Source organism: Coenobita brevimanus, chromosome 62 (genome assembly GCF_032717465.1).
Source record: "Coenobita brevimanus isolate Jiangsu-jjx chromosome 62, ASM3271746v2, whole genome shotgun sequence".
In the NCBI taxonomy this organism is placed as follows: domain Eukaryota; kingdom Metazoa; phylum Arthropoda; class Malacostraca; order Decapoda; family Coenobitidae; genus Coenobita; species Coenobita brevimanus.
In genome coordinates this window covers 36202114-36214683 of record NC_137015.1, presented here as the reverse complement: position 1 = coordinate 36214683, position 12570 = coordinate 36202114, and the positions used below count along the sequence as shown (strand labels likewise).

The window sequence follows — 12570 nt, the reverse complement described above, 5'->3', positions numbered from 1 at the left end:
TAATATTATTACCTCCGCCAAGGAGGTTATGTATTTGCCGGTGTTGGTTTTTTGTCTGTCTGTTAGCAGGATTACTCATAAAGTTATGAACGGATTTTGCTTAAATTTTTTGGAGGGGTAGGTTATGGCCCAAGGAACAACCCATAAGATTTTGTTGGTGATCTGGCTCATCATCCGGATCCAAGAATTTTTTGTTTGTTTGTCCACACGATATCTCCAAAAGTTCTCAATGAATTTCAGTTAAATTCTGTGGATGGGTAGGCCATGGGCCAAGAAAGAATTGATTAAATTTTGGGGCGGATCCGGATCCTCCAGTGGCATTGACGGAGGTATGCGCTCTCTGAGTGCTTTCTAGTTAGTAATGTGACAATAGTTTTTGCAGTAACAGTAGTGGTAGTGCTTGCGTTACAGGTATTAGTAACGGTTATAGTAGTACGAATGTTAGTGGCAAAAACAGAGTCAGTGGTAGCGGCAATTAACACCCAGGGTCTTCGGATTCACTCTTAGCTGAAAACAGTAATATAATCTGTTGGTAACTGGAATAGAATACTAGACTAGTCCCGACCATGAGAATAGTAACAGCATCAATGCCCTGGCTTACATTTACACTTTTCTATACGTGGCAAGTCTGAGGGTCGCAGGAGGAATCAAGAACACATCATCCGATTGAAGGGGTTAATATTATCGTTATTTATCGTCTCATGGTCGGGACAGCTCTGTAGTATTCAACTCCAGGTAACGCCAGATGATTGTGTTCAGCTGAGAGTGAGTAATAGGTACCTGAGTGTTAAATTAGTAATATTAGGGGGAAAATGTGAGTATTGCGTCTTTCATAGCTAAACGTTTCGCTGCTTTTCGTTATCAGCCATAACGTAACACAAAAAATCTTACTCTGACTCAACAGATAGGAGGAACAATGTACAAGAAAATGTGATAACCACTTATATATGAATGCCATAGGTAGATAGGGGTTGGGAAAAAAAATCCTGGCAAGTGAACACAAAACTGGGTCAAACTTAGCGCAACACTGGTCGCTTCCAGACGTATGATGCGTTCTCGATCTTTTTTTTTTTTTCCTCACACTTTATTATCAAACCGAGTGCAGTATTCCTGTAGCCGTCATCAACGTGTAATTTAAAAAGACAAAATTCATAACCCCAGTAACCTACAAAGCCGCCAGAAGTACATGTCGAAATAAGCTTGCGATTATCTATTTTTATTATTGTCGGATATACTGGTTTAGGTTACCCATAACTATGATTTGCTTCTATTCCTGCAAACGTACGATTCGCATATGTAATGGCCAATTATACAATTATATTGCTAGCTAGCTAAATGTTAGGCTTGTAAAGCACCTATTTAGCCAAATGTATAACCCCACACAATTCTGCCAAACATACGATTCACCAGTTTCACAACACTGCCAGACATTTGATTCACCCGCTTAACGGCAATCCCAGACATGTGATTCACACCACTGTCAGATATATGAATCACAATATAATGCCAGACATGATTCACAAGGCTAATGACGCTGTCAGACTATGATTCACTCGCCTAATAATAATGCCAGGCGCATGATCTACAGTACCTGCCTAACAGCATTATCAGATATACGATTCACCTTATAATGCCAACCGTATGATTCACAAGTTTAATAACACTCCCAGACATACGATTCACCCGCCTAATGACACTGCCAGATGATGTTAAGGACTTAAACTATGGTGTGGACAATTTCTGGAATGAGGTCGAAGGGCGAGGTCTTGCACTTCCTGTAGCGCTCCTCGCACTTGCCGTTCAGTCTTCCATGCAGTTCGGCCTCGATGAACTGGTCGTACTCCTCTCCTTCGCTAGGGTCATCCGGTCGCCCAGCCAAGGATGCACTTGAAGGAAGAAATTAAGTCTTGATGAGACGGAGTGAGATACGATATCAGGGGAGTAGTATGAGAGTGTTGATGTGAATATTGAATTGGCTTAAACATCTCTCTCTCTCTCTCTCTCTCTCTCTCTCTCTCTCTCTCTCTCTCTCTCTCTCTCTCTCTCTCTCTCTCTCTCTCTCATGCACTGAGAAAGTAAGGTAGCTTAGAATAAGGCAATATGTGAAAGTGTAATGCAAAAAATGATAGATTTGCGAAGAATGAAATGCTTAGGCTTGTTTTGTACACACACACACACACACACACACACACACAAGGTGATTCACTACTCTGAGACCAAAAAATTATTTTAATATTTTCATTAATGAATCGATGTAAGTGAAACTTCGTACATATTTTCCTCACTTCATTACAGTTTATCAACTGTTATATTAATTTGCGAAAGCGGTCTACAGCGTTCAAACGTTACTGAACCTGGTGCTCCAAAAATGCTAATTTTCGTTGCAACTTATTCCCTGTGACGGCTGCATTCTTCCTAATAGTATTTTCTTGTAATTGATCAAGTATGCGAGGTTTATTTGTAAATGTTTTGCCCTTAAGTTTACCCCACTGCCAGGAAAAAAAGAAATACGTCAAGGTAAATCAGAAGAATTATGAATACACGGTTAGTTATCGAATACTCCATGATCACCGGATCATTGCAGTTGACCAATTGATGCCCAACTCAACGCAGTGCTAGTGAAAAAAAAAAAATCATTTCCAGCACTTGTCCTTCAGGTATTGTTTTTTGTTCAGTATAACCCATTTACTGTATTTGTCTACCTCTGTCACAGTCCATCAGGTTGTCTCTGTCTACGTCGCTGTGTATCGTTACTTCTCTGTTTACATATTTGTTCAGCACTCTGTCTCTACCACTATCACTCAGTGGTCATATTACCTGTTTACTAGTCTCTCCGTCTGTCTGCCTCTCTCCATCTTTTTCTCTATTTACCTCTCAGTCTGCCAGTATATATCACTATGCACCTATCTGTGTAACTCAGTGTATATGGCTTTCTCTACTTACATCACTATCCATCCGTATCTATTCATTTATCGGTCGAACAACGACTAGGACCTGTCTGTCTGTTTAGCGTCTCCCTCTGTCACTCTCCATCTACCAGTTTGCCAGCTGTTTATTTATCAATCTGCGTATCACTTCCCTATTCCATAATTGTCCTTTTTACCAATGTCCCTGCTGGTCAGTTTATTCCTTTGCTCCTGTCATTTTTTCCACATATGAATCCCGGGGGCACGGTGGCTCAGTGGTAGAGCATCAGGCTCGTAATTGGGGGATTGCGAGTTCGATCCTCTCCCGGGACTGCCGTGCCGGGAGTGGTAGCGCGCTCTTGTAACCTAGCGGGGCTATATGATCCAATACAGGTCTAGCTCGGGGGAACGCCATTTCTCCCATTTCTCCCACATATGAATCCTATATCTCCCGCACTCCATTTGTTTCTAAGTATCTGTCTGCCTACTATATATAACTGTCCATCTGTATATCTGTCAGTGTGTCCATATCGCACTCTCATTTCTGTTCTTGTTCCGGGAAAGTCTGGGAAACCTCAAACTGCAGCCCTATATGCAATAAAAACTGTACCACTGACCGCTCCGTCACCCACACCCTGCCACGCTGCCGGACCTACGAGCAAGCACAGCAAAAGTTGGAGAGAGAGAGAGAGCATTATTTTACTCCCAAGAACAGTACAGTACTCACTCGATTAGATTATTTACGAGAAACTGGAGTCACTCTCCTGCATTCACTCGGGTGGAAGATGAAATCGAGGGGGCGGGAGCACTTACGGCCGTATGCTTAAAGCTGATGTAGGGCTTTTCCTAAGGGCAATATACTCCCTAATACTTATGTTTAAGAAAATGAATGGGGAGAAACTGCAGTTACTTCCAAGCAATCTCATGAATGGAAGATGAATTGAGATTGGGGAGGGGAATGTTGGAGATACATAACAGGACGGACTTTGTAGTATTTTGTATGTGCTTCAGGCTAAGTACTGATGAAGTAACAAGTTGTGCGCAGGTGATGTTCTTTTTTAGTTTATTTTTGCTCCTACCAGACCATATATATATATATATATATATATATATATATATATATATATATATATATATATATATATATATATATATATATACGGTATTCATTAAGGTAAGGCTCTTATATTGAAGGCGTTTATTAATGCTATATCAAGCATCTTCAGTTCGGAAAGTCAGTCCTTTAGCTGAATAAATTTAATCGTCAGATCACCACAATAATAATAATAATAATAATAATAATAATAATAATCATTATTATTATTATTATTATTATAAAAACACTGAATGGTTCATCGGCGTAAAAAAAAGGGGAGAAAAACGGAATGGCTGAAAGAAAAGGGCTAACCAGCAGCCTTTTCTTGTCTGTAACCTTGATTTTGTTACCCATAATCTTCCATTCGAACTTGACCTAAATAAGGTAAGTAGCTACAAGACCACAGAAAGTGAGGTTTCTAGGTCAAACGTTACAAACGTTGAAAACTTGAACAGACCGTCAGACGCACAGGCAGACACACGACCTGCAGTATTACTTACATGATACTATTGCGGTAAAAAGGAAATGATGTAGATAAAAAGATCAGGAAAGACGAGAGGGAAGGAACACAAAGAAAGGTGGAGAGAGAGAGAGAGAGAGAGAGATGTTTATATATTAATTGCATACATAGATAGATAGACAGATAGCTTAATGTTCATTGAAGAAACGCACACACACACACACACACACACACACACAGTACTCACGTAAGGAGTGTATTAATCATCTCCCCCAGTAGGCCTTGGTCGAAGGGTGCCTCAGCCACGTCACAGATGGCTCTTAGTAGACACTCTCGCCCATTACCACCAGCCCTGTAACACACGTTGGTTTGGTGTCATCCTTTATCATGGTGTAATTGCTCACGTCATGCCGCTCAGGGGTTAATGACTGGTTACCATCACCTTAAAAATATTAATTGAATAGCTTGACTCAGGACTCTTACACTCTTGCTTGAATAACAAAGGAATGGATGATGAGTGGATGAATAATCACTATTACTGGAATTATTGTTTGCTTATTCACTGTATTATTATTTCTGCATACAGTTTTAACTAGACAAAACTGGCACATCACCTCCAATGCTGAGCCGTGATTGGGTCACCCTAACGGAGTCATAGGCTCAGAAACTTAAACTTTATTTTTTAATTGCTTATTTCCATCACCAGCAGATTCTGTAATTCATTTTTCTTTTACCATGGGACTGCAGTTTTATTCTGGTTACCGAAACGATCTTGACAGTGAAATAAAATGGTAATAATAATGAAATTTAGTCGAAACGGAATAGTCTTTCGCTGCAGTCTTAATGGACGCGAGTTAAGTTCATGCTTGATCAAGGAACAGTTTAAGGACTTGGATTTCGATAAAACGTACCGCGTATTTGACTGATCTATCATGAGACCTGGCCGAAAGGTCGTAAAAACACCCCCGTTAAAGTCAGTACACCAGTCCTTTATGAGACAGCCTTAGCATGCATTCAATATGGACGGTGGTGACACGTGGAGGCGTATGGTGCGCTGAAGAACTGCTGGGCCTCAGAGAACGTGCTGTTGAGCCTATGGTCAGGGTCGGACATATAATAAAGAAAAAAGAAATTACTCGTTAACTCCTGCTAACCAGAGTAGTCGCGAAATCGGCTCGCAGTAATATCGATTTTTTTGTTTTTTATATCTTCATCAGTCATAACTCCTAAACGAAAAGGCGTACACGAGCGTGTTGCGCACCAAAACGATTCTTAACGGTCGGGGATGTGCGGTTTCATTGTCACAGAGCAATTAAAGCCGAAAAACATCCTCTAGCACTCACTCAGATATTGTGTCAGACGTGTAAAACTCTACGGAATTGTGTTGCTCCATTCCATGTAAGCATTTTGCGTATATTGTACAGTATTAGTAATCGCGGTAACGTTTATCATATAGTTAAGAGTAATTTCATTTGGTACTAGCTGCCACAAAAAAAAAAAATCATAAACTAGAATGCAACAATTTATTCTAAAATAAGTGTTATGATGTTGAGATGGAATAAGTGCAAAAACAAGAGATAAAACACACACACACACACACACACACACACACACACACACACACACACACACACACACACACACACACACACACACACAAAGTGTTTGGGATGGGAGGAGATTCAGAATTCTATGCCGATTACCCATAATTACAGGTATAGACGTTTTGGTGAGTACAGTGTGGAATGTGGTAATGGGTATTGAACTCTGAATCTCCTCCCATCCCAAGTGTTCATTGTTTCGGTGTGTGTGTGTGTGTGTGTGTGTGTGTGTGTGTGGGTGGGTGTGGGTGTGTGTCTGTGTGTGTTGTTTCTGCACTTTTTACATCTCTCCATTTTAATAATTTTAGAATAGAATTTTCGTTTTCTTGTATACAGAGGACCTTTTTACACTACGGTACACAGGCCTCTTGATCCGTTTTCACATGTACCCTAGACCATACCAAACACCTCTCTTGGCCTCCTGCCCTCTTATGTCGGGGATTATTTGCCATTGTAGACTTGGTGAAGAGTCAAGAGAACTGTAGTGCACATACTCTTACCTCATAAAAATCCCAAACCTCTTTCGTCTTAGAGTATGGCAGAGTGCAATCAGGCTGGAAGATAAAATTGACTAGAAACCATGGAGACTCATTCCAATCATCTACCTAAGGTTCGTCGAATTTCATGCCACCACAGCGTAGTATAGGAGTTTTGGGAGTTGTCCAGTTCCATCAGATAAACACAAGCCAGATATAGCTAGGAAGGGATTTTCGTAAGAGCCAACAGGACATACTTTTCAAATGCAACATCCAGGTGACTCAGTCCTATCTCAGAACCAAGGGTCATCGAATATAATGCAATCACGACTTAGTTTTCTAGTGGCGGGAGTGATCTAGGTCCATCAGATGAAAACAAACTGACTATAAGCTAGAAATGGATTAGCAGTAGACTCAGAAGGACTTACTTTTCAAATGCCGCCTCCAGGTAGCCATACACAGATGTTCTCTCTTGCCGCGCTTCCCTCTTTTGACGGATGTGTGCAGGTAAGGACGCAGCCATGGGAACAAGCTCATCTACGTCTCTCTCCTCCCTCCCCTCCTTCCCTCCCTCCCCGCCTCCCACAATCAGACCCGCGGGGAAGGGCACCTTGATGGGGAGGGCCAACTGGAGCTTGGCTTTGTAGAAGGTGAAGGTGTCGAAGGGGAAGTTCAGGGACCATTTCACCTGCAGGGAAGGTAGTGGTCAAGCGATTAGAAGTGTGACCTGCCGTATAAAAGGACGTCAGTTGATTCCAGTGTTGAGAAGAGGACGCTGATGTTCGGGGTACGTTAAAATAGGCCTACCTGATGTACTACAAGACCCATCGATGTGTCATCAAAGCACCTCCCAGCACCATTAATGCCATTACACCAGTCTCAGGACAGGCCAAGCATGTATTCAGTATGGACGGTGGGTTTTAGCGCCGGTGGTGACGTATACAGATGTCTAGCACGTAGGAGGACTACTGAATATTAGGGAGGCGTCTGTGCTCATCGTCACACACACACACACACACACACACACACACACACACACACACACACACACACACACACACACACACACACACACACACACACACACACACACACACACACACACACACCAACTGATCAAGGGCCTGATGTTTGACTGTGACCTTGACTAACCACAGATTACACCCAGAGACGAAACACTTCATTCTTGCCTAACCCTTAACATTTCTATCAACTTTGGTTCAAATCAGGTCAGCTGTTTAAGTTGACTTTGCCCAGTGTCCTTTACCTTTGACTTGTCTTTGTGACTCAGAACTTTGACTAATTGTTCACATAGTCGAATTCCTGTATCCTTGTATTATCATGAACTCTTCCATCGATGAAAAACTTTAAGTTGACCTTGCCGTGTGACTTTGATCTATGAAATTTTCTCAAAAACGATAGTCACCTTCTCGGTTGATCCTCAGCTTATCCACCAAGATTAATCCAAATTAGATAAAACTGTTATTTTAGTTCACACAGACACTCGAATCGAACTTGATTTTCACCTCTGCGAGAGCGGATGTAAAGACAAGATGGTTGTGAAGGGGGATCAGTGAATGTTTTATGGTTAGAGGGATCCCCCTTGAAATGAATTAGTCTGTGGTAACTAATAATGCCTCGTTGTATTGAAATGTTAGGAAAATGAAGACGACAGAGTATTGTTGGCAGCGATCAGCTGATGGATAACGAAGACAGTTAAGATGAACATCAGCTGATGTGTGCAAGAGTTAAAAAAATAATAATAATAATAAGACTGCAGATGTCTGTCGACACTGGTCACCTGATGTATACTGAACCAATTAAAACTTTGAGGTAACGTGACTGTCAATTCATAACCAATAATCCATCAGAGCGTTGGCACTTGAAACTGAACACATCGAACAACTTTACGAGTTCTGAAAGTATAGAAAATAAACCAAATGACAAAAATTTCGTGCCGCTGAGCATGTGTACTGGAAGTTAAGAAAATCAGAATGGCGGAGGTTTGTTAACAATTATTGTTAATGGATGCTGGAAGTTTAACCCATCAATCCCAGGACGTATTTTTCATTTTTTTGTATTGCTATCTTGTGACGATTGTTTTTAAAGGCTAAGAAGAAACATTTTCAGGTGTAGGCCTGAGGTGATAGATATAGCCTTCATTAACCCTTTCACTACGAGAGTGTGTTCTGAACCTGAGTAAAGTCGTCTGGTAAGTAAAAATATAGCGAAAATAACGTGCTCAAGCTGAAGGGGTTAAAAATAGATATGATAGAATGATGTTGATACTGGTCAACTTAATGGTTAGCTTTTTTAAAATCCGATGAAGTGCTTTTCAATTTATTATTTGTACCACCAGGAAATATTACACAGGAAAAAATAAATCGGGCTCAAGGAACTAATGAAGACTATAGCTTACCCCTCCAGTTCGGAAAATCTCTCGTAAGCTGAACAAAATCGTGTGGAGGTAGCAATAACACGAAAATTACGTAATCAGATTGAAGGGATTAAGGGAGAAACTAAAACGATTAGAAGGACGGATGTTTGTTGACAGATCAGCTGACAGGCACCAGAAGCTAAGATATCAAGATGACAGAAGCTGATGTGGATGAGCTGCTGGGTAACGGATATTAAGAAAATCAAGATGACGGAGGAAAGATGAGGGAAAGGGAAGGAGAATGGAAAGGGGAGAGGAATAGAAAAGAGAGATGATGGGGAGATGAAGGAAGATGGGAGAGTGGAAGGTGGAGGGTTAATGACGAGGGGCAGGAGGGAGGGGGAAGGCAGACTGAGAGAGGAACTGAGGAGAGAGATGCTATTAGTCAGATGGCCATGAGTTAACTAAATTAACTAAACAGTTATATCTTTTGCGGCAGTATATCCGATTATACCAGTCAGCAACAGCCAGTTGACCTGAAATGACTGATAAGACCCAGGGCCGGATTAACCCTGCTGTGGCCTGGTAGGCAAGGCAGACGGTTGGCCTGCAACATATAGATATTTTTTCTTCCGTTATTTCCAGTGAAATTTTGGCATGACCTATAATGGCCTTCTTTGGAGACGTGATGGGTGATGGCCCTTATTTGGACGCCCAAAGCGTATATTTATTCCGCTCGGGAAATCTGGATGGCCTGTGACAGGCCGTGGCCTGGTAGGAGGTTGCCCATTTTGCCTATACCTGGTAATCCGGCCCATATAAGACCACGAAACTGTCTCTGTTGGATAAATCAGATTCATTAGAAGACATAATCTGCTTGAAATGTGTGACTTACATTGTATTCAGGTAAGAGAATTATACTTTCATTTAATATGCAGGGCCATCATGCTTTCCATCTGACTGACAAAACTTTTATTAGGGACTTTGTTAAATTTGGTATCAAGTAGGTTATGAAACTGGCAAGCATGGGTCTGATAAGGCAGGTAGAAAGATTAAATTAGGATCCCCATATACAGTATAGACCATGATGTTGACAGCCGGATTAGTTTTCTTGGTAGTTGGGAGCAAGGCATAAAATAGGCAGTGATTCCGAATGCCGTTTTGACATCTATGCCATCGCGACGCAGGTGGGTGGTCAGTGAACGAGCTACTACGTTAGAGGTACAAGAGATATTTAACATGTTCAGCGCGAGGACTTTCTGTTTTTTATTAATAAGGATCTCATGTAAAGAAATGTTTTAATGAAGGCACTATCAAATTCCCAGTTCCAAATCTCCAGTAAGTCAGATAATTATGGTCATGAAGGAGTAAGAATAAATTACAACGTCATCCTATTGAAGAGGCATGTCCAGAAACCGAAGGAGCAACTGTAACGTATTCCCAGACATCAAAAACAGCCGGTGACCTTGGCGTTTGGACCTTGGCGTGAGACCTTGACCTCTTACGTGAACCGGAAGTACTGTCAGGGAAAGTATCGTACCCCGTGGTGTTACGACTGCTCTGAAAAAGTTCCGGCCACTTCTGCCTGTCACTGTTCCTCTCTGTAACCCCACGACACCCACGCAACCACCATGCTACGTGAGCCGGAAGCACTTAGGGGGAAGCGCGTGGGAGAGTCTGTCTTGAGCGGGTTTTGGCCAGCTGCGTCTGCGACTGTTCTCCTCCCTAACATTCCAGCACACTGACACTTTAGTGTGTCAGACGGAAGTTGAAATTCAGGGGGGAGGCAGGGGGCTGGGTGTTACTGGAGCTTTAGCAGTTTTTTTTTACTCTTCTGTTTTCCTTTCTTCAGCGCTCTCACTCTCTGAAACATTCCCATACTTTGCTACTCCACTTAGATTATTATGTAGACCGGAAGTATTCACTGGGGAGGGATGGGGAGTGTGTTTTATGTTTAGAACTATTAGCTATTTCGGTCCACCACTATCCCTTTCTGTAACATTATAGTACTTGACACCACCAGTTACTTTTTTTTTTTTGTCTGGGAGTGGCATGCCGGGGGAGGCGTTACTACAATTTTAGAAGATTTTAGCAACTTTCATTTTCAGCACTGTCCCTCTCTAACGCTCTTACACCATGATACCTCACACCATTTGTACCACCAAATTTGTTAAAACAAGGAAGAGAAGAAAGGACGCACTCTTAACCCGGCACTTCCTCTTTAGCCGACAACACCATAATAACATTTTCATATATATTATGTTTAACCTTCTCGTCAGTATGGTTAAATTAAATTACATGCAAGAGATTAACATCCTTTATGCACAGATGTACTGGTAAAGAAGTGTGCTAGGGAGCCTTCTAAGCTGGAAAGAAAATGGACTAAGACGAATGAGAGAGAGAGAGTTCCATGACTGGACTGATATGTGACTGGCAATATGGGTCATGTTTTATGCCGGCTTGTAATGTCTTGGTCCCGCTGCTCCATATACAGCGTAACAGTGGGAATAAGGCGATGCTGACAGTGAGAGGAATGCAAAGAGCCCCTTGCTATATCATCTCTGCTCCTTAAGCCTTCCAGAAAGACAAAAATGGTTTCGTGAATGTGTGTGTGTGTGTGTGTGTGTGTGTGTGAGAGAGAGAGAGAGAGAGAGAGAGCAACGCCCATAATATAACGTCGTTCATCCCAGGTCGCGGTGAAATGTTATTGTTTTTCGTGAGTTATGTTTCGCATGATGATGGGAAGCTTTATTATATCCCATTAGAGAGCACCTTCAAAATTTTCATGCCGAAATATATTTATGTGACATGACAGCATCTTCATTTTTGTCAAAACAATTCATAGTAGTGGAAGGAGGTAACTACTGGATTTGAAAACAGAAAATCATTGAATGCATTATTTCATGAAAACTACTTTGACACATTGGAAGTTACTTCAGCCTGCAGTCCACCAGCTTCAGGTCCAGATGGGCATGGGGTTACAACTGCTACTGTTATTCCTCCTCCTCCTCCTCCTCCTCCTCCTCCTCCTCCTCCTACTACTACTACTACTACTACTATTACTATTACTACAACTGCTACTACTACCATTATTCCTACTAATACTCCTACTTCTACTACTACTACAACAACAGCTACTACTACTATTACTGTTACCTGGCGTGTTGCGACGCACGTAAAAAAATATACCCAGCTTTGACTTGTAATACATGTAACAAAAGTGCACGCCTACCTTCTCCTCTGCTTAATAACTGTAACATGAAGAAAGTAAGCATGTCCAGCTCTCAACGTCTGACTTCTTGCTACATAGAAAGCAACACTCAGCAGTGAGTTAAATCTCATAGAAGAAACAGCAACTTTTGAGAATACTAGTACAGTATAAGACTATAAAAAACATGAAAAAAAATGTGGGGGGTAAAATCAGTCGACTGAATCGAAAAAAAAAAAAAAATAGATAAAAAAATAATGCATGTGGAAATATACTCAGTAAAAACAGGTGGCAAAAACCGCGAACGTTATATACATAATCTTTAGAGATTCAACAAAAAGAGGTGGCAAAAGCATCAGTTTCTGGCCTAACCTATATATTACCTCCAAGTTGGTTCCCAGAGGCAGCCCGAGGAAACGTTTCTTGCGGGAGTGGGCGACATTACT

At 41.5% G+C, this 12570-nt stretch overlaps 1 protein-coding gene across 1 annotated transcript in view; it reads right to left on the bottom strand.

The window, feature by feature from the left end:
* Window positions 1-1717: 1717 nt before the first annotated feature.
* LOC145404136 (uncharacterized) overlaps window positions 1718-12570 on the bottom strand; it is a 10988-nt gene continuing 135 nt past the window's right edge. The window contains exons 1-4 of the mRNA XM_080275763.1: window positions 12508-12570; window positions 6968-7227; window positions 4710-4814; window positions 1718-1886 (exon numbers count right to left, since the gene is read on the bottom strand). The exon at window positions 12508-12570 is cut by the window's right edge and continues 135 nt beyond it. Coding sequence (XP_080131889.1) covers window positions 1718-1886; window positions 4710-4814; window positions 6968-7227; window positions 12508-12570 — 597 coding nt within the window. The remainder of the gene's footprint in view (window positions 1887-4709; window positions 4815-6967; window positions 7228-12507) is intronic.